Source organism: Nelumbo lutea, chromosome 6, assembly GCF_056320005.1.
Source record: "Nelumbo lutea isolate HS-2025 chromosome 6, American lotus-T2T, whole genome shotgun sequence".
In the NCBI taxonomy this organism is placed as follows: Eukaryota; Viridiplantae; Streptophyta; class Magnoliopsida; order Proteales; family Nelumbonaceae; genus Nelumbo; species Nelumbo lutea.
The window spans coordinates 2,609,852-2,637,647 of NC_142689.1; the positions used below are offsets into that span (position 1 = coordinate 2,609,852).

Consider the following 27,796-nt stretch of genomic DNA (forward strand, 5'->3'; position numbering starts at 1 on the left):
ATCATCGACTCTTGCAACAAAGTAGTAAGAAAAATGTTCATCCAGTTCAATATATATCAATTGTTCATTGTAATCTATACAAACCACTCATTCCAAGAAAAGGAATTTCCATCCATTGTATCAGAATTTAACAAAAACTGACAGAACAAATGCATGCAATGACAAGCCATCACGATGCAACTTTGGTAATTATAGCACATGTTTCCGGTAACAAGCTGTGAAGGGAAAAACGAAACACACCAAGACTAATTAAAAACAAAAACAAAAAAGACCAACTTTAAGACGCCATTTGGGGGGAGATGTAACAATCTCAGTCTTCTTCTGATGAAAGTTCCGATCTAGTGTATATGCATAGTAAGCTTCATTCTACAAAGGAAAAGAAAATTTGTGTTGTCTCCCGGACTTTAGTGAAAACAATCTGGTAATATCATGCATCTGAGTCACCTGAACTTTGTGACCTTGTGCAAGAAGGTAAAGAAGAATAATGAGTTTCCCGAGGACCAACCATATTGACATTTTCTAGTATTGGGGTCATCTTCAATCCAATTATCTGCACAAGGGGATTTGAATAGCCATCCAGAAACAAATTTGTAATCTGCAGGGAACAAATCATTAACCTTTCTTAACCTTCATAGATTTCATTATACTGTATTATAAATTTCAAAGTTCAAGGATCATGAAAAAAAGATCCAAGAACACCCAAGTCTAAGAACCAGAATGAAATACACATGTATACTATGGAGACAATTCCGAGAACCTCCACATACGTTTAAGGAGATATGATCATATTGGTCGAGAAGAAAAAATAGTGATACCAAGCAACTAGCATGTTCAGCATACCTGTATATCGACACTATACATATTTACACCAACACTGGATGTTACATGATCCCAAGTATATTGCTAACTGCATGAACACTGCTAAAATAGGTAAAAGGTGCAGTCTGACAAATGAACATCAATGAATTCCAGCTGTCTTATCTTTATCTTATGTTTAGAGCCTTTCTTTAACAGAAAGCTTGATTGTTAAGACGATAGTGGGATCAGCTTTATTTTTTTATCAATAACAGCAATATTCATTAATTGATTAAGAAATTTTATAATGGGAAGGAGTGAAAATATCTAAACTCCCGGAATCAGCCAGCATACACCCAAAATATAAGAGCAATTACAACTGAGCCCAAAATATAGAGTTCCTGTTCACCCCTTGCCTAGCTAGCCCATCTGCAAAAGAGTTTGCACTTCTTTTTACCCAAATGCATTGAATTTCAATGTCCTTAGTCAGCCACTTAAATTTCCTCTTTTCATTGCTGTTCCAAAGCCTAGAATTGTCCTGTTTAGCCAGCTCACCACAATCTCAGAGCCGCCTTCTATGATCAGTTTGTTAATATTCATGTCTTTAGCCCTTTGTACCCCTTCTAGAGCTGCTAGTATCTCAGCCCTCATGAAATGTCCCACCCCGATTGGGCCAGAGAACAAGTGAAAAAAAAAAAAAAACTAATCATGGGGTCCAGATGGCTTCAATGGGGGCATATCATCTCTCACTCAGCATTACATGGGGCCCATATCACCTCTTGGCCCCATGAAGACAAGCTTGCAGTTCTTGTATACTATCTCTCTTTTGCATGGTATTCTTGGATGAGAAAATAGTTTTATATGGAGCATTTAGTTCTCTTGGATAGATTATAACCTTGGAGTCCAGAGTGAATATTAAATAGATATGTTTTGACTTTTGAGGTCTATATGTTCTTGAAATTTCTTTAGGTGTCAATCATGACATATCCAAACCTTGAACAATGGTAAGCAGTCTTAGAGACAGAAAGTGGTACAATGGTAAAATATTGGTAATGACCATTTTCTTTAATCCAATATAAAGGTGCTTGTTCATGACAGCCCAATGGTCGGGTACCTTTGTTAAGGTGGTCAATAAGTTCCCTGGTAATAGATCTGAATAAGTATTTTAAAACTCAGTTATACAGATTGAATCCTGATAAAACTAGTTCTGATCAAGTTGGGCCAGTCTGAGGTTTGTAAATAAATAGATCAGCAATCAGGTCACCAATATTAGCTACTAAAATAGATCAGCAATCAGGCGTTTCCACTAAAATCCACCCCCAATTTTTTTATTTTCGTTTACCATGAAATTTAAATACTTGTACTGTTGTAATTTATTTTATTTTTGTGATTTTAATATTCCTACAATTTTATTCCAAAAAAAAATTAATTTTCCCACTTCCATGTATTTTGTCAACTGAACTAAGCCTTGTCCCATCTATATGGGGTCAGTTAAATGAATCTTCCATTCTGCCCTATTCATTGTTAAATTATGGACCCCCAAATCATTTCTTACTATTCAACCCATGTCCTTTTTGGTTTTTAGACCCTTCAACTTGTAACAGATCATTTTTTTCTCATTGGGGGTGCTGTAGGTGGCCTTCTTTGCATGTGACTAAACCATCTTGATTTACTTTCTCTCATTTTATCACCTACTGGAGCTACTCTTAGGTTCCTTCAAGTACATTTCTGATCCTATTCTTTCTAGTTTTCCCACTCATTCTCAACATTCACATCCCTATAATATTAATTTTTGGACATGTTTCTTGACTGCCTTACACTGCTCCATACAATATTGCTGGCCTCATAACCATTTTATACAAACACTTTACGTATTTTTTTACTTTTAAATCATTGTAGTCTAATCCTTATACCAACCATATAGAGCCAACCACATGAACCCTATTCTGTCATTCCGTTCTGTTTAATGCCATATCCATTGTTAAATTATGAGCCACTAAATCATTTCTTGCTGCTTCAACCCATGCCCTTATATGTCTACCTCTAGCTCTTCAATCCCCTTCAACTTTTAACAGATTACTTCTTATTGATGATGTAGATGGTCTTCTCTGCACATGACCAATCCATCTTAGTCTACTTCCTCTACTTTTAAATATTTCACTTAATAACTCAACCAGATTATGAGTAACTCAGATCAGTGGCTAAATGATCAGTGCAATTTTCAGATTTTGAGGCACCAATTTGAATTAAAAAGACCTCTTATTTGTATTTCTTAGCTTCAGGGCCTCTTTTATTGGCATTCTCTTTTCCATGGTTTGCAATTTCAATATTGATGGACATTTCACCATGTAGAGATGGGGAAATTTCGGGAACATTTTTCTAATGTCACTAAGATATTTGGAAAATCTAGAAAATTTTTTTGAAAATATGGAATTTGTTAATAAACCTTAAAGAAAACATTAGAAGAAGTATGATTGCACATTTAAGGCTTAAAAACCATAGCAAACAACCATATGAATCAAATACAGAAGATTAAGAGACTTCACTCGGTATCTCTCTCTGTTTCCCTTTTAGTCTTCTATCTATCTTCTCTTTATTGCATATGTCACTACTTTCCATTTTGACTCGTGACTTTTTTGTCATTACATGTTTTCATTAGATTGAGAATCATCTTTTGTAGTTGTGTCTCTTCTTTTTCTTTTGAATTATACTGACTTAGTTGAATCGTATCAAAATAGTAAACCAATCATTCAATCACTGCAACCCCATTTATTCTTTAAGAGAAAAATTAAGAAATAAAAGAACTACGATCATTTAATGGAATATCAGTCTCTAACAATATTCTAAAATTTTAAATCTTAAAAGCATATTCTATCAATAAAATCTGAAATATCACTAGCATATCAACAATATATCAAAGATGGTAGGAAAAAAATCCTGCCAATATTGTGAACCATGCTCTTGTAGCTAAACTGGTCTCTTTGGATTTTGCCTCCAAGGCTCTAAGGCTAATATGAGTTAAGCAAATAAAGTACAATGATATTATTAGTTACTAAGCTTTTTTAATTGATAGCTCTAGAATTTTATTAATTGAACAACAACCAATGTCTAGCCATAAAGATACCAGTAGTAATCAAAAGCATTACTAAGAGGATGGAAAATGGATCATACTCCTCAGGAGGACAACTAAGTTTGTCCATCTAAGACCCCTTAAAAGGGTTATTACCCAATGTTGTTCCCAGCAATATGGGGTCATTAGGAAGGACTGGGATATGGACCTAAACCTTGAATGTTTTCTTGCATGAACTGGCTGCTCTCAGACTCAAGCCTGTATTCTCAAGTTTGACAGCCTGAGATTTTACCATTGCACCAATCAACGGTTCCTCTTTCTAAGGCCCTATATAGTTAAGAAAAGGCTTTATTGAGTTGAGGTAAAGTGGTCTATAGAAAACCGTTTGGTTTCACACTTAGGATTGTAGACGCATGCATTAACACTTTTTTTTGTTAGAATATCCAATCTATTTTATAGTAGCTAGTGCAACAAAATGCCTGCAGTGGTAATTCAGAACAGTCCTGATCCAGCTATTTTAGATTAATGAAAGCCTATGTTTTACTCCTAAGGAGGATGCCATCACAACCTTTTCAAAATATGGCTCAAGTGTGATGTTTCACAACACAAATTAGTGCTTCTAATATGCACAAACATACCTGAGTGCACCCAAACAGCTTAAGCACTTTCAATGATATGCAGCTGTCCACTATTAACCCTAGTGCCTCATCTGTCAAATTGCGGCACCAAGACAGATCTAAACTCTGCAGTTTTCTTGAACGTTTGGCAAGAGATATGGCTGTATTGTGGCCAACCTGTAATAAGTCACATGATGCATGAGAAAGCAGGTAAACAACTTTTTAGGTTCAAACAAGCCAAGATTATGGCCTCCACAAAGTCCTAAACCAGAACCTAGCTGAATGATTATTTTACAACCTAGAGCCAGACAGAGCTTGGCATACACAGTAAACAGGCCAAGCCACTGAGTTCAAATAACAAGTTTAAGCCTAACTAACAGTAGCCAGCACATATTTGTTCTTCCCCTAGGCCCCTCTCATTAACCACAATTCGCACTGCTCAAAATGATATCAAGTTCAGAAGACCAACATAGTGAGTAAAAAGGACAGACAAATTTGAGGAATCGGATGAAAACAACATCTATGACCCTAAGTTAACCACCACAAAAACTTATAGAATGCTAATCAGAAACAGAAAGTATGACAGAGTAAGGAGAATATATGCATTGGTGTGTAGAATCACTTTGAGAGTAGCTGCAAGCAATGGCACAAGTGAAGTGAATAGGTTTAAGTTGCAGAAAGAAGCCATGTCATGGAAAAATAAAGTTCTAATTTTCCATGTTATAGGAACTGAACCAAATAAAAGTTCTGAATATGGAATTCAAGAAAAACAAAGCATACCTTAGTTATGAAAGAGATACTAGATATAAAGATCATCTAAAGAAGTAAAACTGTTTCTTTTCCTTTAAAGTTTCATTGGTGGTAGGGGGAGGTAAAATGTAGTCAAATGTGGTGTACCTACATGAAAATGATATTTACATCTTGACAATCATTGATTTTTATGATTTAAAAATGGAGCCACAAAATCCTTGATGGAAAATGTAGTGTTGCAAGTTAAAGTGCACCTTCTTAACACTATTCAATGAAAGATCCGTTAAGAACCCTCCTGAGGTTTCCAGAAATGCTGCAACAGCTTCATCACTGTGAATAAGTGTTTTAGTTAGTTAGCCAATGAAAAGTAATGGCAACAAATTGAAGAATGAAAACACACGAGTTTAACAAGCTATGTTAACAATCTAATCACTACCATATTATATTACAGTTAAAAACTTGAACATATGTAAGTCAAATAGACCAAGTTACAAACAAGCAAGCACACAAATAAGGGGACTTGGGGAGAAAACTAGGATTCCAAAGTAGTAGGCTAGGAACACAGTGTGTAATAGGGAACACACTATTGCCAGGTCCTTATCTGTTAACTTCCCCAAATCCAGCATTTATAAGGTAGAGCAGTAATATAAAGAATTTTCTTGACGGATATTATTTTCACCTTTACTTTCTTCTAGATGAAGAGATATCTAATCTCTCCTACCCAATTACTTATGATTGATAATCTCTAAGAAGTAATAAAAGGCCATTACCCAATGCCGGCCCCAGCTATCTGGGGTTTTGGGAGAGGTGGACTGGACAAGGACCTATTGAAACTTCTTTGCACAAACTGGGTGCCCTCAGATTCAAACTCTAAGTTCTGGCATTGTCAGCATGAAATTTTACCATTACACCAAGCAATGGCCCCAATCTTTAAGAAGTAATAACCAATAAATTCTCTTTCCAGCATGATTACTAGTTATTAAAGGGATTCCTAATTCAGAATCACTCCTGCTAAATTTCCATTCAATTCCCCACAAAATTAAGAATAGACATGACTTCAGCAGTTCCTTTTTGCACTTACGTTTGTATGAATGTTCTCTCATACCAATCAATGAGACAATTCCACATCAAAGGATAGTCCTTATCAGATTAAGAAGGAAAGACAACCATAAACGAGAAACAGATTCCTTCCATTCTAAACTTGATATCCAATCTAACCTTTGTCTCTGTTACTGATTCACGGTTAAGTTTACTTCTTAATCTGACATGGACCACCCTTTTATGTGGTATCTCATTGGTATCTATGATGAAACATTCAGACAAATCAAATGTATGAGCAAAAGTGAACTCATAAGCTCAGGAGGCTTCTAATAATGCAAATATTGCATGCCATTTTCTGTCACTGTCATCCAATCTTTTCCAAGATTATTCTTGTTTCAAAAGTTACTTGTATCTGCCAGAGATCTATATAGCCAAATGAACACAAGCCATAGAATTAAGAGAACCATAATTTTGGTCCCTAAAGAGCCATTGCTTTGTTGCTCCCATAGTGTTCTGCTTATCACTAACAAGATCAAAGAATTTTATTAATCAACAAAGACTGATAAGACTTAAGAGCATCATGATAACCCAGCTAGGGAACAGATACAAAAGCTTTTCAATTGAAGAATCCAAATAGGAAACCAGCAAAACAAATGAACACATCTCAGCAAGAAACAAGCTATCTTGGGACTGATGATCCCTAATAATTCCACACCTCATTTTATTATTATTATTATTTTATCAGCAACACAGAAATTTTATTAAGATTAAAAAAGACAAAGATTGCAACCCTAATGAGATGCTCACATTTCTCTAGACTGTTTAGGAATATTTTGAAGATTCCATGAACTCTCACTTCCTTCCCTAAACCATCCAATGGCCACCTAAGAATCCTACTCAACATCCACATTGGTACAACAAAAGCTTTAAAAAAACTGAGCCTTAGTAGTGATGCTTTTATCTCCATTCTAAGAGAGCCACAGCCACCTAAACCAATAAGGATATAAAAAGCTAATAAAATCTCTAAGGCCCTAATAAATCCCTAAAAGCACCTCCACCATAAATACCCTTGGTTCCCCAGAGTGCAACCAACAAAATTTAGCTTCACTACTTTTAGGGGGAGGGGACAAGCTCTGATTTAGAACTTATCAAAAGTTAACTTTTTTACAACTGAAACTTTATAATAAAAATATACAGAAAATTATAAAAATGTAAAATACAGCCAACAGTAAGGCTAGAACCTCCACCCTACCCCTTATAAATTAACTCCATCACATGAATGCCCAAAACAACTGCTCCCTAGTCACCCCTTGTTTAGCTAAGGCATTAGCTAATCCATTTGCCAACCTAGGAACCATTGAACTGTTATCTCCATACTTCATTCATTTGATTTCCTTAATCTCTTGTCTAAAATACCACAACCCTTGTCCATTATGCTTTAGCCTGTTTATAGAGGTGTAAATCGGGTCGTGTTGGGCTAGCACGAATGGACCGCATGCGCCCTGTGCAAAGTGTGGGCCGTGCCATGCCAACCCGCGGGCCAAGTTGGGTCGCACTTCCCTCCCCTGGGATACTCTAGGGGGTCAGCACGACATGGCCCAAGCCCACATGGGCCCGTGCCATAGGCCAGGCTGGTCCACGGGTCAAGTCTTAGGCCAGGCTAGGTTGCGGACTGGGCCAAGCAATGATTTTTAAAAATTTTAAAAAAATAATGAAAATTTTATCATAAATTTGAAAATAGAAAAAAAAATTAAAAAAGATATTAAAATTTTATTTTATATGAATTTTAATGTATACAATTGTTTATATATGCAATAATAAAATGAAATAATATAATAAAATTATATATATTAATATATTATATAATTATTATACAATATATATACATATTATATATTATATATAAATATATATGGGTCAGGCCAGACCACAGGCTAGGTTGTGTTGGCACAGTCCGCTCGGTCGTGCCATGTCGTGTCGGCCCATGGGCCTAAAACCCTAGGCCCGACACGGCCCATACGATCGTGCCATGCCTGACACGGCTTGCAATTCGTCGTGCCGGGCTGGCTCAAAATCGTGTTGAGCCACAGGCTATACGGCCCAATTTACACCTCTACCTGTTTGTTACCACTCGTGAATCACCTTCTAACAGAACTCTTGTGAGATTCAATTCCTTTGCCATTGATAGGGCCTGTAACATAGCCATCAACTCTGGCGTCAAGGAGTTTCCATTCCTACTGAACCTGGAAAAAAAGTGCAAGAACATCACCCTTTTCATACCTAAAAACACCCCCTCTACTGCCATCAAAATCTCAGGCTGACAAGTGTGAGAATGTCGGTTCAAATATAAGAGCAGCCACTTTGTCCAAAAGAATGCTGAAGGTTAGCTCTGTATCCAGTCCACCACTCCAAGACCCCAGAAAGCTAGGACCAACATTGGGTGGCCCTTGGTCTGGATCATGTTATCCATAGACAAATCACTAAACTCTTCTATGGTTCACAACCAATGAACCATTCTAATGGCAAAATCATCTGTTAAGACATGACCAACCAACTTTTGCCTAAAAAGGCTGCCATTTCTTTCCTCCCAAATGGTGTATAGTACAGGATGTCTCAAATATCTGATCTTTCCTCTCCTCCTAGGGGAAAAAAAGCTTGCTGAGAAGTAAGAACATTTGTGCTAGAAGCTGCCAAGGAGCATTGAAGAAGGCAAAGAATTGGCTCCGAAGTCCCTCATAATTAGCCTTACATAGAAAACACATATGGGGAGATAAAGGCCAATTTTCTTCACATTTATTGCACCTCACAAGTGTTGACTTTCTATATAAGACTTATTGTGTTCTACAATGTATATGTTGTCGATGCACAATGTTGGCTTTCAATGCATCTTTTGACCCTATAAGTGGAATGGGTGGATAGGAGTATGTCCCACATAAACTCTAGATATTCGTTTCCTGTGTTGATTGATATAGAACATGTAGAAAAAAGGAATAAATAAGGTACCCTCATGCTACAAAAGGAAAATTAGACACTAGGAACATATTATAAACCAAAATAGGAAGGAAAGAAAGAATAGAGGCACAAAACCAGCACTACCCCAAATAAACAAGGATCCTAGAGTTAATAGGGTTGAACCCAAAGGGTAACAACAATACAGAGGTTTGTATGCTAAATTTGGAAGGGTGACTCACTCCCATAAAAGAATCTATTAATTCTCTGTCAATTGGTTAATCATAGATGTGATGTTTTACCTCACATGCAAGGTCTCTAGTTAAGGTCTAGGATGGGAAACTGTGCCAGGTAAAAGAGTAGAAAACGCATTTGGTTCCTTCATGCACGCTCCATCTGACTTGGGGAGATATACCCAGTTGGTAGAGGGGGTATCTTTAGAAATGAGGAAGGAAAAATTATTGTTGTCTACTCAAGATCGATTAGTTTGGAGATTCTTTGAGGACAGAAATAATGGCTGTGATGGAAGGTCTTCAAAGGGCTATAGAGTTGAACATTCAGAAGCTAGTAATTGAGGGGGACTCAAAGTTAGTTATTGAGTGGTGGAAGAAGGAAGAGGAGGCTGGATGGTGGTGCTATATTAATGAGAAAAGGAGTATGTGGCTGTCTCAAGGAATGGAAATCAATGTGCAATGGGTGAAAAGAAATGCTAATCCATTCACTGATACATTAGCAAAGCAGGAGATGGGAAGGGATCATTTATTTTGGGCTGTATTGTAATTTTACTGTTTGTATTTGGGAGAGTTAAGAGAGCTTATCTATCCCCTTATCCCCTTTAGACACTTTCCTTATTATTATAATAAATCAGTTTCTGTTATTCAACAAAAAAAAAAAAAAAAAAAAGATATGCCCAGTTGGTAGAGCAGCGCTCTTGCAATTGGATTGTAGTAATTATTAGGTAATACATCAAAATGTCAATTATGTGTGTATGTGTGTGTGTGCAACCAGCATATTCATTATGCAATGGAGCAGTAACACAAATCTGTGAACTATCTTTATTCAACCAGAGTTAGGCTATAGACTACCTGTATTACACCTCAAAACACCGGGAGTTTGTATTTACTAATATCATATATTTTCAGTATATTATTTTTTACCGATTATTTTCAGTATATTATTCACTATATATATAATTTACTTACGAGCTGACCAAATCAAGAAGCTCACTAGGTTCCCAGCCAGATTAATCACTCTCATTTCCACATTTCAATGGCAATCATAACCAAAATGAAAATAGGTAAACGTGTTTGTCAATAATGTAACACTAAATTTGCAAGTAGTATCAAGTAAAGCAAGTAAATTACAAAAAAGAATATTTCCAAAAACAGCATATTTCCTGAAAATGCTAAAAAGAGTGAACTTTACAACACGAGTATGCATAATTAATTTTGCAAAAATATATCACCATGAGCAACTACATTTAGTTTATTAATTATGGAAGAGAAATAACAACTAGATCATGATGTTAACAGAACAAAGAAAGAAAAACCTGAATGCATTGCGGCAAAGTTTGAGCATTTGAATCGATCGACAACCATTTGCAAGGTAGCATATTGCAGAATCAGTCAATTTGTGCAAGTTAGCAAGATTAAGTGCACATAATCCAGAACAAGCTTCTGCAATGACTTTTAAGGAGTGATCAGTCAATTTCCTGCATCCAGTAAAAAAGGTGTCCAAAATCAACAATGGGCAAGTTAACATTACATCATTTCAAATGTTGTGTATAAAAGCAATTATTCTGGGAATCAAGGGGAAAAAAACTAGTGAGCTATAATATGCTTACATGTAAACTGATCATGCATTGTTGAATTACTTTTGTCCTAGAAAAATAGTGAAGGGCGTCATTAACCATGTGGCATCAGAAGATTTTGCATGCCTAAAAGATTTTTCTAATAGTTAGGGTTTAGCTCAAAACTAAATCAGGATTATCTGAATTTAGAATTACTATATGCCTTCTAAAGAGAAAAACTTTTTCTTGAAAATTGATTTACAAGTTATTCCCATTGGAGAGAAAGTCTCCAAGGAATGTAATTACATGATAGATCATGTTTAATTTTGAAGACTATAACTAGTGCTGTCAATGGGTCAGGTTTGTTCAGGGTCAGGGACTCAGGGTAGACTGGGTCCCAACCCAATAAATAAATGTGCAAAACCAGTTCCAAACCAGAACCTGTAGGGTCTGTAATAACAGACACAGAACGGACGCAATTATTAATTGGGACTAGATCCAATTATTATTGATAGATATATTTTTAACCTGTAATTTGGCAATAAACCTACTTGTTTTTTAAATTGACACATTTTGACATCATAATATGATAATATTACATCATGAGAAAATAGGGATATGCCTTCTAGGATGGCTCTTTCAGTTAATTGAAGCTGGTGTTATGATTTCTGTAACTTTCGATATTGATAAATATAGGTTTGATTGGTATAGAAGAAGATAAGCTTCTCCAACAATCAGACTATGAGGAAAATTATTGAACCAATAGTCAAATATTCAATATACTGGAAAACCAAGTCCCAGAAGACTTCACTGAATCCCCATTCTTAATAGAAATCTTATTGCAGTGAAGAGCAAAAAACTAGTTCATGCCACATGGACTCACTGTGCTCAATTAAAATGTTCAACAGGATGGTTTTTTTATCAATAACAAAACTTTCATTAATCAAACAGGATAATTAATTACACAGAGGGGGAGATAAACTCTCTTAACTTCCCAGCAGAGGCAAGAGCCCCCAAAGTGAGAAAAACCAGAATTACAACTGAGCCCAATATATAGCTTCCCTGACCACCCCTTGCTTGGCTAACTCATCAGCAAACGAGTTAGCAGATCTCTTCACCCAACTGAACCTTATTTCCATGTCCTTAACCAGCCATCTGAATTTTCTCCTTTCATTGTTGTAGTTCCATAAACCAGCCTTGTCTTCTTGCAGCCACCCTAGCACCACCTCTGAATCCCCTTCAATTGCAAGCCTTCTAATGTTCATATCCTTTGCTCTATGGGCACCTTCCAAGACTGCAAAGATCCCAGCCATAAGAGAGTCACCAACCCCAATTGGGCCTGAGAACAAAGCTGAAACAGTCCAATTCTCATCCCTAAATACACCCCCAATGCCCAACTGCCCAGGATTCCCTCTACTACTACCATCAAAGTTCAATTTTATAAATCCAGTGGGAGGAGGGGTCCAAGACAGACTTAGACCCATTTTGACATGGGCGCTGCTAGCGATCTCTCTCCATTTCCTCAGCAGATCATCCACAGTAAAACCTGTGAATAGGTCTGAAGATTTCAGCCACTGAATGTACCTAATGTGAATCAGCTCTATCAAATTTTTGACACTTCTTTCTCTTTCAGAGAAAAGTCTTGAATTCCTTTCTTCCCAAACTGACCAGCACACCACAGACCTTAGGCATCTCCACATAATCCTACCCCTCTTCAAATGCCACATGAAAAATAAAGAGTAAAAGAAGTTCTGCACATCCACAGGGGGGGCTCCACCCAAGCCCAAAAAGGGAAAAAGCCCATTCCCAAATAGTTTTGGCAAACCAGCAAGAAATCAAAAGGTGAAAACCAGTCTCCCCAACAGCTTTACAAAGAATACACCTATGAGGGGATAAACATGTCTTGGGTCTCTTTCTTTGAAGCAGATCACTAGTGTTGATTCTATTCAGAAATGATTCCCAACAAAAATTCCCAACCCTAGGAGGAATTGGCTTGCACCAGATCTCTTTAATAGGGAAAGATAAGCCTACGAGGTTGTCTGGCTGAGTCAAGACTTTAAAAAAGGAGGCACCAGAAAAGGAACCTAAGGGGGTGGAGTCCAAACTCTGGTATCATCCTTTGTGGGGTCCAAGAAAACATTTTCAAGAACACCCAAGAGAGCCAAAGTGCTGTTCAGGTCTGTTATCTCTAACAGCCCTTCTCAAACCCAAATTCCATCCAAACCCAGAATTTGAGGATGAAGGGATAATGAAGGAAGATATGGGCTCATTTCTTAGGTCAAAAAGAGCATACAAAGATGGAAACTAGTCCTTCAATGGGGAATTCCCTACCCAAGTCTGTCCCTAGAATTTTGTGAGGTTGCTTGAATTTAAACCATACCTAATCAAAGGGGAAAAGACACGTAATAAGTCGTGGATGGCTTTCCAGGGTGAAGCACTTGTAGTCCTTGCAAGCATTCTAGCATCTCATCCATCGTCCTCCAGCCCATGAATGCTCACCACTATTTTAGCCAATGGCTTCTCCTTCCCTAAAGAGAAACTCCATAACCATTTCCCCAGTAAAGCCACATTCCTTTTTCTAATATTCCCAATCCCTAAACCTCCTAACCTATTGCTTCTAACCACCACCTCCCACCCCACTCTATGGTCCCTCTTCTCATCTCCCAGCTCCCACAAAAAGTGTCTCATCATCTTTTCCAAACTATTAGACACCTTTGTTAGAATCTTAAACACTGATAAGAAGTAGATGGGTATATTGGCTAGGGTTGCCCTAATTAGTGTGATCCTCCCACCAAAGATAGTTCTTTTTCCAAGAAGCAAGTCTCTTCTCAAATCTTTCCACCATCGGATTTCAGAAATTACCTTTCTTAGGGTTGTCTCCCAGAGGTTTGCCAAAATAACTCAAGGACCAACTTGATACTGCACATCCCAACAGCTCCTCACATTCCCTGATCTCCCCATCCTCCATGTTCACTCCCACTACACAACTCGTCTCAAAATTCACTTTAAGATTGGACATCTATTCAAAGAGTTGTATTACCATTTTCAAGTTCCTAATCCATCTCAAATTCCCACCTTCACAAAAATGCATTGTCTCATCTGCACTATAAGTGGGTAAGTGGGATCTCCTCCTTTCCTAACCTCTACCCTCTTATCAAGTCCCTTGAATATGCTCTATGAATCAATCGTCCCAAAACATCAACAATCAAGGTAAACAAGAAAGGAGAGAGTGGATCACCTTGTCTTATTCCCCTTATAGCTGGGATGAAATCTACCATTGTCCCATTTACCAACACAGAGTAATGACAGTTCCTGACACAACCCATGATCCATTTACACCATCTTTTCCCAAACCCAAAATTACCCATCACTTCCTTCAAAAAGGACCAATCCACCAAATCATAAGCTTTTTCTAGGTCCAGTTTGCACACCACTCTTCTCTTTTTGACCTTTTTGAAATCTTCCACTCTCATTGGCAATTAATATTTGGTCAGCCATCTGTCTACCCTTCACAAAAGCTCCTTGGTTAGGTGCAATAATATCAGGCAAAACTTGCTTTAACCTCAAAGACAGCACCTTTGCAATTATCTTATAAAGAATGTTTACCAAACTTATTGGTTTGAAATCTTTTGGATGAGAGGCATCTTTCTTCTTTGGGATCAAAGCAATAAAGGTGGAGTTCAGCCCATGATTAATTACTCTCCTCCTATGAAATTCATCAAACACTAGCATTAAATCCCTCTGCAATATTTCCCAACAATCTTGGTAAAAGGCCATTGTGAAACCATCTAGGCCTAGAGCTTTTGTTCTGTCCATAGAAAACACAACTTCCTTTTATTTCCTCCACTTCAAACCTCCTTTCCAACCTTTGTCTATTTTCTGCCCCTAAATCTGGCCAATCCAACCCTTCTAACCACACCCTCCCACTTAAAGGCCTTCTGAAAATGGATTTAAAGTGATCAATAAAGGCCTTTGCTATCTCATCCTAGTGGGTCAAAATTGACCCCTCAACTTCCTATCTCGAGATAAAGTTCTTTCTTCTCCTACCATTTGCCACCATATAAAAGAAACCAGCATTTCTATCTCCCTCCTTCAACCATTTGCAGCAAGATTTTTGTCTCCAACTAACTTCCTCCTTGTATAGACAATCCTCCAACTGCCTTCTCAATTCCCCTCTTTGTTCCCTGTCTCCCTCTTCACATTCTCCCCTTTCCTCTTTCATGTCCAAGTCCTCAGTCTGATCCATCAAATTTCTATTTCTTTCCTCTAGTCTACCAAACTCCAATAGATTCCACTCCCTAATCTTTGCTTTCAAGAATTGGAGCTTCTTATGAAGCCCCATGCCTTCCCACTCCACTGAAGGATTACATTGGTCCCACCATTCTCTGATTTTCTTAGTGAACCCCGGGTGTAGTAGCCACATGTTCTCAAGTCTAAACGGAGTAGGTCCTCCTTGCAAATCACCATGGGTCAATGATCAAAAGAGAGTCTAGGAAGTGCCCTAGATGCTAAACTCCCCCAATGTTCTTCCCAATCTGTTGAGAATAGGAACCTATCCAACTTTGAGCAAATTGGATTCAATTGAAGATTAGACCAGGTAAAAGTCTCGTGGGCTAATGGGATTTCTTTAAGCTTAAATGTATCCATGAAGAGATTGAATCTCCTCATACTTGTTGTCACCCTCTGATTAGGGTTATTAGTTTCTTCTGTGAACCTAACCACATAAAAATCCCCGCCCAAACACGAAGGCCCTTCCCATAGTCCCCTAACATCACCCAATTCCTCCAACAGTTCCTTTCTCTCGATGTAATCATCTGGTCCATATACATTCGTTAACACCTACTCAAACCCACTCTCTACTTGCTTTAACTTCAAAGATACTAAGTATTTACCAATTAATTCCTCCATTCCCATAAGCACATCCCTCTTCCACATTGTTACAATTCCTCCTGAGGATCCCCAAGATGGAGCAGCCACCCAATTGATCCCCCTAGCTCTCCATACACTTTTTGTCCATCTGCTATCAAAGTCCATTCTTTTGGATTCCTGGATTAGCACCACATCCGGGTTATACCTCTTAATCACCTCTTTGACCGTGCTCTTTTCCTTGCACTCCCCAACCCCCTCACATTCCAACTAAGAATCCTCATAATAACCTTTTTCCTTGCTCCCCTCCTACTACTAGCCTTTACTTCACCCTTTCCTCCTATTTCCCTTCACTCCAAATTGCTTGTCACCTTCTCTCTATTCAGCCTCACTACTTCACTCAATTTCCTCTTCTTCGATTTGCTCACTTCCTTCTTCTTTTGTAGGAAAATTTTTAAATCATTCGGATTCTTCAGTTTACACCCTAATTTTTCTACAAATTCGTTGAATAGGATGGTGGAGCTAATAAAGATTGATTGGAGCAAAGTTAGCAGTATTATTAGAGATTCCAAGACCATCCCATCAAGAATTCATCTATCTCATCAAGGCACTTTTAAGTTTTTATGAATATTTCTAGCACCAATGGGATCTGAACCAAGGTCTTCAAATTAGTTTCCATAATAATAATGATAGTGATCATGACAATAGAAGTAATCATTATAAAAATAAAAACAATAAAATGTAGTGTTGGCACAATATCATTCATTTGAAACTTGAATCTCACAAAGACTGGAACATATATAACATGAACAAGCAACCTATGAATACTCTTGCAAATTTTGGATAATGCTCAAAGGGACCACCTCTAACCTATTGCAAGATGTTTTCTCTTTAACTCAAATGATTTCCAACCCTAAATAACATGTCTTAGGTCGAAATTGATTTTTATAATTTGTGGTTTATTTTGTAGTCCCCCTATTCATAAACTTCATTGCCTCAATAAACAGGTATATGTACAGAAACCAAAGTCAAACTCCCACCCCTAATAAGGTGCATGTCTTGAAGAACGTAATAAAAAAGAGTATGGTCATGATGTAACCCTATAAATTAGATCAAAGGTTTAAAGGGAATTTCATGCAAATACCCAAAATGTACAAGGAGATGGATAAGGAGCTCACCAGCAATCAGCAAAAACAAGTTCCTTTATTCTTGGACCATGTATGGCAATTAGTTCTCTAACGAAACCATCACAAACAGTTTGAACACGTGACATTGACAACAATTCCAAACATTCTAACTTCTTCAATGCAGGTAAGATTAGCATTGCATCTATATTTGGACAATCATCTAAATATAACTCCCTTAGTACCGATCTCAAAGAATCAGCTAAAGCATTGATACCAATAGAACTGAGAAGAGAGCATTGTCCCAAATTTATAGATCTCAGAGAAGGTGCCGAAGCAACAAGTGCATTTAGCCCAACATCTGAAAGGCAGCATGCCCCTATCAAGGATATAGTTGTTAATGCAGGCAAGGTATTTGGTGACTGAGCCAATGTAGCACGTAGCATATAATCAGAGATACATCGTCCGCATAGGTCAAGTTGTAGCACCTGATTTCATGAAAGGGAACATTCAGCCTAATTAGAAAACTCTAGTAACTAAAAGTGAAGAAACTACAACTCAAACATCTTTTGCTAAGTAAGAAAGATCTTCCAGTTAGGATAAAATAATTAGAAGAGAGTATAATCTAAATTAGAACTTGCATTTAGCTTTGCCAAGTTGCAAAAGGAGAAGACTTTTTTCAACTTGTAAAAGGAGAATACAAAGTATAGAAATATATCTTGGCAAGACATTTTCACTAGACTACCAACAAAATATAACAGTCCAAGTTATAAGTGCTACACCAAGGTCAGGTAGCTCCCTGATTTGCAGCCAAGCCCCAAAGGCCCAACTTCAATTTTGTTTTAGGAGCACAGGAGATCTAGTTAAAATAATCAGCACAGGTGACTTCCTTTAGCAAGAACAAGCATCTGCAAAATACAAATTGCTTATTCTAATTTTAAGCCTATCTCCGCTTGAACTACTCCTTGGGTTTTCTCTCTAAATGAATGTTCATCCAAATACATGCTTACTAGTAAAACACCATAAACATTCTTCAGACACCAAAGTGAAATATGCAAGATTCATGCATTTCCAAATAGGTAGTATTTGTCATCAAACAACTCCTGGTGGTTGGTGTATCTCCTAAATATTTGCTAAACAAGACTATCTAGGAGAAAAAAAAAATCTTATGCATTACAAGAGGGAGGGAGGAAAGGAGGGAGGGAGGGGGAGAGAGAGAGATCATGGGTATCAGCATCAATACTATGCCATTGCAGAAATCTTAAAGAAGATAGCATAATTTTGCAAGCATGAGAAATTTTATTGAAAAAGCATTAAATACTGAATGGTTTTCCACTCACTAATAAAAGTTTGGTATACCAGGACCTCAGTCAAAAACCCAGATTCATATCATAACACCAAACTACTGTATTGGGAGGTTTGCATCATGTTTATGCTTAATGTTAGAGAGAAGTGACAAAGTAGAAGGAACCACAATCTGAAAATATTTCACTCTCTTAAAGTGAGGAAGTCTAACAATATAAACTATCAAACTTAGCAATCTGAATATGAATGTGAGTTGCTTGCAAAGTCCTATGACTTGCACATATGCTAACTCCACTACAACAAAGCATATGCATAAGTTGTGAATTAAATTAGCAATCTAACTCAATGGTACACTGTATTTCTCTCTATAAACCCTACTAGGAATATAGCAAAGCTGCACCATCCAGTTCAAAATAAAATCAGGTTAATTATGGTCATTCAACTTCATATCCATTATAGTTTGTATACACTCATTCAAGTAACACAAAGACCCTTAAACATGATCAATGCTGTCTTTGGATCAAGGAGCTTGAAATTAGCCTTTTGGAATTATGATCCATTTAATTGGGTACAATGGATTAAGAATCAAATCCAATTGATTTGAAAATTGACTTGTTTGGATGTTGGTTGGGAATCATGTGGTTGACTGTTAAGAACTTAGAAGTAGGGTATCAATAGGTTAAATCTAGAGCCAGTCTAGTTGGCTCCATTTTTCAACCCAGACAGGATATTTTTCACCAGACCCAGGTCTGGATCTGAAATGGATATAATTAGATGGGTCCATATCTGGTTTGTTTATACATTCTGACCAGATCTGAGGTTGGATCCTAAAAAGAGAAAATCCAAATCCTGCCTAAATTTTATTTGTATCTACTCAATCAATTCCATCCTGAAAAAGGATTCCTTTTAATAATTCAAACCCACTAAATATGCAGGAGTAGTAGTAGGCATGAAACATGTTGATTTGGAGAAGAACCAAACAAATCCAATATGGGAATGTTGGACTTGAATCTGGTTTAGATTATATTAGAATCTTTTAAGTTGGACCTACATTCAACCATTTACACAATCAGAATATATAATGCAATGCATGGTGGGATTCATATCCATTCCACATTTCAAGTGGATGTAACTAATGGGTTTGGGCCGGATTCATTTTGACATACAGAATAGGGATCTAGAGCAGGATGGATCCTGGACCTGACCCTCCCCATTTCACACCCTTTATGAAGGTGTGGATCTTGGATCTAATCTGCTTCATTTAATGCCCTAGTTAAGAGAACATATGGAGAGAGGCAGAAGAGTGAAATGTTTGCTCTTTTCCATATACAATTCTTCATCAAAGGAGAATCAGAAAGGTTTCATCCAGGATGCTATTCAATTAGAGTTTCAACAAAAAACAAAAAAGGGAAAAAATAAAACTATGTCGAAATAGCCCCAAATATCTATATAAATCATAGAACTCAATAACTTTATCAAATTAAGAATTGTTTACCATTAAGTTTTCGGTGTTACATATCCCAAAGGTTCTGCTAAGTTGCTCCTCTGTCACCCATGAACAATTCTTTACACGTATCTCTGTAGGACAGCCACTGACAAGTAGGTTCACAAAACGGGAGTCCATCCTTCGAGAATCACAGAGCAACTCACTGAGTTTGTGCCTTATGTCATCCGGGACACCTTCAAGAGCAACTATTGCATCTGAATTCTTAGCAAGGGTGCTTAGGGATAAATCTTGCAACGAAGGAACTGAGGAATTTGGAAATTTTTGACCTCTAGTTTTTGAGGGCATCCATTTAATCACTGGTGCATGTTTGCTTTCAACCAATAAGGAATTCTCCTGCTGAGAATTTAGCTTCATTCGATCCTTAATAATCTTCATTGCAGTTGAAAAGGGACCAGGCCAATCTTCAATTTCCTGATTGTTTTCTACTGATGGCATTTCCCTTTCATGTGAATGAGACTCTTCAACTTCAGGTTGAAAATGGGCGAATTTAGAAGCATTTGCTCTAGCTGTATCATGGAACCTTTCCTTATTTTGCCTCCTTCGCATTGCCTTATTCCTCACAGCCATTTTTGTGGCCCGCTTTTTCAACTCCATTTTTCCAGCTTCGTGCAGCTGAATAAGACCCCTAACTGCGTCTTCAATTAATTCTTCACATTCAGGATCCAAATCATCGTTCACTGGATTAATACCTAGCGACAAAAAAGAATCCTTAATCAATATAGCCTTCCCTTTTTCTTCTCTGCTATACCTTTTTTGACCATTAACAGGACCATTATCATCATCAATCGGATCTGCCTCCGAATTTCCCACATCAACAACCCCTCCACTTTCGGTGATTTTTCCCACTTTTTCTTCATCTCCTCCTCCTGTTTCCCTCGCTTCCTTCTCCTGAAAAACTAACCCATCATGGTCACCGTCATTCTTAGTTATCTTATAACCAATACCGGTCCCTTCTGTTCTTCTCTTGGAAATTCTAGTTCCCGATCGTAAATCTGTAAACCAATTGGCATCTCCATCTTCTTCCACTGGATTCGAAGTGGGTAAATTGATATCGATATCCAATTTTCTCTTTCCATTCCCCCGGGCTGATTTCATGGTTCTTTGGCTTTTCGTCCTCAAACTTTCCGAATCAGGGCTCGCCATTTCCGTCTCTCCACTAGAACTGGAACCCGACGCGGGTTCTTTGGTAACCGTAACTTCTTCGGCATCCAAATCAACTGCATGCTTCTTAATTCCTTCGTTCTCTTTAATTTCTGTTCCCAACTCATCATTCTCTGGATCAATGACCATGTCTGCAGCAGAACTATAAACCACGGGGGGTACCTGGTTATCCTCACTCGTTCCCTTCAGACTTTCAACATCAGAATTCAAACTGTCCTCCTTGGAACTCAGAGCCCCAAGATTTTCTCTAGTAACATTCTTCTTTCCGTGTCCCTTGCTGCTACCTTCATCATTTCCAGCAGCTTTTGACTTGGACGCAAGTCGAAGACTACGTCTTGGTTTAAAAGCTTCAGGCCTTTCACTAAACGAAGTAGGAGGAGGAGTTGAGCAAATCATTGCGGGAGAGGGGAGAATGACATTGGAAGGTTCCTGGAGTTGTATTGGAGTAGATGGTTCAATTATTCGGGCATTTAGGGTTTTAGGAGAAAATTTAGGAATTATTTCACGAGATCGTAAAAGCGTCATATTGACGGATATGCATAGATAAGCAGACAGATGAAATAGAGGAAATTATGATCAACAAAGGCGGCGAGAGATGAGGAGAAAGATCGACAGTGATGGATTCGGGGACTGGGACTGGACTGGGTGCAGCAAACCAAAGGTGCTTGTAACAACGTCGTGGCGCTGAGACTTCGTGAGGAAGCTCGCAAGTTGCACGTCAAGGCTGCCTCGTCGGTTCGATATATATTTCCCGCGCAAAATTCGTTGCGCAATGATATAGTGTGTCTCGTATATCCTTTAATAGTATAGTGGTCAAACTTAAATGGTCAACTGAGTGGGAGTGGCTAAAACTGTGCTCCTCTCGTCTTGATGAAATAGTTGGACAATCTTCCTTCATTCCTTCAAATAAAACCCGAATAATTCCTGGATATGGATCTACCCCTTCACTTGATGATCATATTTCGGATCTACCCCTTCTTATCCGATCTGTTTTCTTTTAAAAATAACAAATTATGTATATATATACATATATATTATTTATTTTAATTTATTATATATATATATATGAATTATTTATTTTAATTTATTATATACGCAATACCATATAAATGGGATGTATGACTCAGTTTGAAAGCAATACAAATACAAATATATATAACATAAATAAATACAAAATGATATAAAATATAAGTTTTTGCACTATATATTTGCATTTATACTCACATTTACTTGTATACGTAGGGAGAATGACGGTTCAGCGTAGGGATTTTGCGTGAGCCTTAACCAACACCCAGGACCCATGAAACTCGCCCACCAACACCCAAAATCATAGAAATAGATTTTGCGTGGGCCCCACAAGCATTCAAAACTTGTTAAATTCAATAATGAGATGAATCCACCACATACATCTAGAACCCACACAACTAACACCCAAAAACCTATGAAACTCAACAATGTGGGCCCACCAACACTTGGAATCATAGAAATGGTATAACGAAGATAGTGAAAAATAAAAATAATAAAAGACAAAATGGTATAGACTTTTTTTAGCTGTAAATTACGTCGTGCCGCCCGCAGCCTATCACGACACAAAGGTATGGGTCGTGTTGGCCTGTTGGCTTTTCAGGCCAACGGGTTCGTGGTAGGGCACGGTATAACATAATACGACAGTACAGGCCTAGCCCCTCGCCCAGCATGTATATATATATATATATATATATTTATATATTTATATACTATTTTATTTTATACATTTATATAAAATAAATATTTATATACTATTTTATAAATAATTGTATATATATAAATATATTATTTTATTCTTATTATAATTTATTTAATTTCATTTTATTATTATATATATAAATAATTGTATACATCAAAATTTATATAAAATAAAATTTTCAATTTTTGTTTACCTTGTTAATTTATTTTAATTTTTAATTTTTTTTCAATTTTTTTAAATATACCTCTCGTGACTTGGCCCAATCCGCAACCCAGCATGGACCAAGGCTTGGCCCACGGAGCAGCCTGTGCTCGTGCCATGGATTGTGCAAGGCCAAACCTTCTAAAGCATCCCAGAGGTAGCAAACACAACCCAGCCCAGCCCACGAGCTGATATAGCATAGTTACACCTATGGGTGCAAATGGATCGGATCATGATCTGGTTCTATCCAAAAATCGATCAAATTTGGTCAAATTCGGATCACCCCCTATCCGATCTAATATATATATTATTTATTTATAAATATACTTATATTATTTTTTATAAAAAACATGTATATATGATGAAAATAATTAAAAAATATTTGTATTCTTGTTTTTACTTTACTTAAATTAGTATATTTTATTTTTTCTTTTAATAAATTATTATTTTTTATAGAAATTAAGTAAGATTGGATCAAATCTGCAGATCTGACTTACTAATAGGATTTGAATTCAAATTGAGTCATGCCAACCTTCAGAATGGATCAAATCCAGCATGAATAGTATCAGTCGAATCCGATCCGTTTGTTTCCCTATATATATGTGGAGGGCAGCTAGGCAAGCTCTAGCAAGTGGAGAAAGGTCAAGGTGTATAAGAAGTTTCAAGCCGTAATGGAACATAATGAGAGTGCCCAAAGAGTGAGACTAAACAGTAAACACAAAAATGCCAATCGAATGGGAATGGCAAAACTTAATACACGAAAGCCAAAGACGAGCATCGATGCAAGGATCAACATCCTTTCGAGAGGTAAGAGCAGCTCAAGAAGTGGAAGAAGTAGGTTCAAAGGGGAAGGGGCCTGCAGCTGAGTCAAACCTTCCCACTCGAACATGGCCTAATTCAGCTCCTCCCTCATCGAAAATGTTATTTTATGAAAATGTAGTTTTATGGGAATTTTTGAAAATTTTATTACATTTGTGTAATTGTGGAGATTTATTGAAAATTATTTTAAATTGTTAGTTTATTGGTTTATTACACTAATTTATCTTTTATTTTCCAGTATAAATTAATCAATTGTTCCATTTTTCATAATTATAATATTTTATTCCCCCATCTACATTCGGCTATAAACTATAACAATAGCAAAAACTAAAATTTTATACTTTTTAATAATTATTAAATATAATTTTCAATTTTATAGAAATTAGTTAAAGAGTTTTCAATTTCTAAAATGTTATTAATTAATATGAATATAACAATATTTACCCAAAATACATTAAAAATTCATGATGAGTTAATTATTGATAACAATATTTATTAACTTTTGGTAATTTACTAACCGCATTTATTAACTTTTGGTAATAACACTATATAATACTCATTGAATATGGGTTGGAGAACTCACATATTCCTTAGTCGAAAATATTTTATATCACAAACTTATTTTTTTTTAAATACCACCATTATTGTTTAAATTTAAATTGTAAGTTTAAATATTTTGAACAACTAACCAAACTAAAAATTGACCCAAACCGTTACAACCTAGGTTGGCTAGTTTTCACTAATTATTAGTAAATTTTGGGTGAAACTCCCCAACCTGACTACGTTGATTTGGTTGGCCAAACAACTTGTAAACCAACCCACGATCACTCTCAATTTCAGCTAAATTAATAGTCTAATATCTAATAAATAACAACAGTTTAATTACCAATAATTATTGAAAATCTACAGTGAAAATACACAATTATTGAAAATAAATTTACAATGATAATACAATACAAAACTAATAAAAATACAATAATTACAAAAATGCAATAAATACTAAAAATCTATTATATTAATCAATAAAATAGTGTAATCTCAAATAATAGATAAATCTCTAATAAATGTTAATCAATAAATTATAACTAAAATACATAATCACTAAAATAAATTTATAAAATCTACAATAGATTCAATAAGTACAATAAATTAAATTTAAAAAGTTAAATAGCAGTAGTTTAATCTCCAACAATTATTGAAAATTTTCAGTTAAATAGCATAACAAAATTAGATTTATACATAATTACTGAAAATATTTTTATCACAAAAAAACAATAAATAATTAATGAAAATGCAATAAATATTATTTTAGTATATATAAATATAAAAAATATAGATTCAGATTTTAAAATTATTATTAATAAATAATAATATTGAACCGGATAAGGAACTGCCCTAGGGTCAAATGGTTTGATTGTTCGGTTCGAATGGATGACCCGCTCTAACAAAAAACAAAAAAAAGGCCAAAAACTATTGTCCAAGTTGACGATTCGACCGCCCAGGTCAGCGGTTCGCTAACCAAATAAACGGTTTTTGGACAAAAAGCGGTTTTGAGGTAAAACGGTGTCCGGTTCCCAATTTTTCCGGTCTAACCATCTAGCTTGATCTAGTTTTGAAAACACTATCCCCGTTAACCCAATATTCAATTTGATGGTATAAATGATCAAAATGATATATTGAGTATCAACCACATGGTAAATTTCTAAAAGTACACTAAATTGTCTTTAATATTCAAAAATGTAATTTTATGAAAATTTTGGAAGATTTATTGTACTTGTGTAATTTTGAAAATTTATTTAATTTTTTATTGAATAATTTATTTTCTTGGTTTACTTACAGAATTATATTAATTTATCTTATAATTTCTAATATGAACTAACCAATAATTTCCTTTTTCCAACATTATACTAATCTATCTTAATTATTTGTTAAAATTATACGTTTCCATTTCCCATAATCATCTATCTTTAATAATTTTTAATAAATTGCAATGAAAATTACATAAAATTTCAATGGTTTTCCAAAATCTATCAAATGTAATAAATTTTCTTGAAATTTCCAAATTATTCTAATAATTTTTAATAATTATCTAATGCATTTTAAATAAACTTTCAAATACTTTATATCTTTTAATTTCAAAAATGTTATTTTACGAAAATGTAGTTTTATGAAAAATTTTGAAATTTTTATTACATTTGTGTAACTATGGGGATTTATTGTTTTTTTAATTGCTATTAAATATATTTTTATTTGGTAGTATACTAACAAAATTACACTAATTTATTTTTTATTTTTCAATATAAATTAATTAATAATTTCATTTTCTAACATTATAATATTTTGTTCCCTCATTTGTATTTGGTTAATAATAATAATAATAACAATAACTAAAATTGTATACTTTTCTATAATTGTTAAATATAATTCTCAATTTTATAGAAATTAGTTAAATAGTTTTCAATTTCTATAAAATATTGTTAATGAGTTAATTAATAACAATATTTATTAATTTTTTATAATTTACTAACCGTATTTATCAACTTTTGGTAATAACACTATTTAATACTCATTGAATATGGGTGGGATTAAATATTAATATAAATATTTTAAATGAGGGAGAGAGTGGATATAGATTGGGGGGTACATTTTAGGATTGATTAGGGAGTGGGGCAACATGATACTTTTCTATTGGTTTAAATTAGATACCTTAGGAGAGAGATTATAGGAATATTTGTAGGTAGTTGGGTGATATGGCTTAATGGGAGTGGGGGCAAGGGGAGAGGAGAGAAAGTCAAAGAGAATGTAGGGTGGGGATAATGGAGCAATGAGAGGCATGGTGACGGGGACCAGTGTTAAGCAAAAGTTAAACAATATACCCAAATTGATACAACCCAAGTCGGTGGATTTCCGTTAATGTTTAATCGGTTTGAGTGACAAACTATGGACTTGATTAGATTGATTTGGTTGGCAAAATAGCCTGCAATTGAATTGAATCAATCATTGAACACTCCTAATTTCAACTAAATTTATAGTCTAATCTCTAATAAATAACAATAGTTTAATCTACAATAATTATTGAAAATTTAAAGCAAAGGTACACAATCATTGAAATTAAGTTTATAATGAAAATATAATAGATATATAATAAAAATACAATAATTATAAAAATATATAAATAATGAAAATATACTAAATTAGTCAATAAATAGTGTAATCTTAAATAATAGTTTAATCTCTAATAAGTATTAATCTATAAATTATAAATAATTATTGATAATTTTCTATTAAATAACAAAACAAAATACATTTATAAGTAATTATTGAAAGCATATTTATAAAAAAACAATAAATAATTATTGAAAATAAAATAAATATTAAATATAGTATATATAAATATATAATGATTATACACTATTATTGTAAAATCAGAAGTAATAAATATAATTTTGTTAATAGTTATTTTCTATAATTATTAATTGATATAAGTGAAATTAGTTATTTACAATATTATTTAGTTATTTAAATAATATTGTTATTTAAATTCTTAAAATATTAATTATTTATTTAATTTAATAATCCATAAAATTATAATTCTACTATTATTATATAATTCATTATTAATTTTGTAAAATATTAAATTATTATTAATATGGATATTATGAATTCTATTATAATTATTTTTCTACTTTTAAGAAAATTTTAATTTATTACATAATTTCGTTATTTTAAATATTTAAAATTTTGTCATGTTAAATATTTTGTTATTGAAATATTTAAATAATATATAAAATATTTAAAATTTTCATTATTTGAATTTTATTTATTTTAATGTTATTACATAATATTAGATATTTTGTTATATTATTTAGCTATTTTTAATTTTTTATATTTTATATTTTTAGTTATTTAAATATTTAAATAATGTTTTATTTTTAATGTTAAATTTTTATTATTTGAATAACATTTAATTTGAATAATTCATAAAATTATAATTTATATTGTTAGTACATACTTTCATGATGAATTTTGTAAAAATATTGAATTATTAATAATATGAATATTATTAAATCTATTAA

The 27,796-nt window shown here is 34.9% G+C and overlaps 1 protein-coding gene across 2 annotated transcripts; it reads right to left on the bottom strand.

Annotated features, from left to right (window-relative positions):
• Positions 1-25: 25 nt before the first annotated feature.
• On the bottom strand, positions 26-21,712 carry LOC148846826 (F-box/LRR protein). Of its 2 annotated transcripts, XM_088949134.1 has the most exons (7): positions 19,802-21,712; positions 17,056-17,489; positions 10,772-10,933; positions 5,487-5,562; positions 4,504-4,659; positions 506-595; positions 26-366 (listed from the first exon to the last, which is right to left on the bottom strand). In XM_088949134.1, exons 1-7 carry the CDS (start codon positions 21,497-21,499, stop codon positions 250-252), a joined length of 2,733 nt encoding a protein of 910 aa, XP_088805260.1. In that variant the 5' UTR covers positions 21,500-21,712; the 3' UTR covers positions 26-249. The 2 variants fall into 2 exon arrangements, 1 of the variants encoding a protein (XP_088805260.1); XR_016100598.1 differs by lacking the exons at positions 26-366; positions 506-595 and adding an exon at positions 5,263-5,379 and having other exon boundaries at positions 4,521-4,659.
• Positions 21,713-27,796: the final 6,084 nt, after the last annotated feature.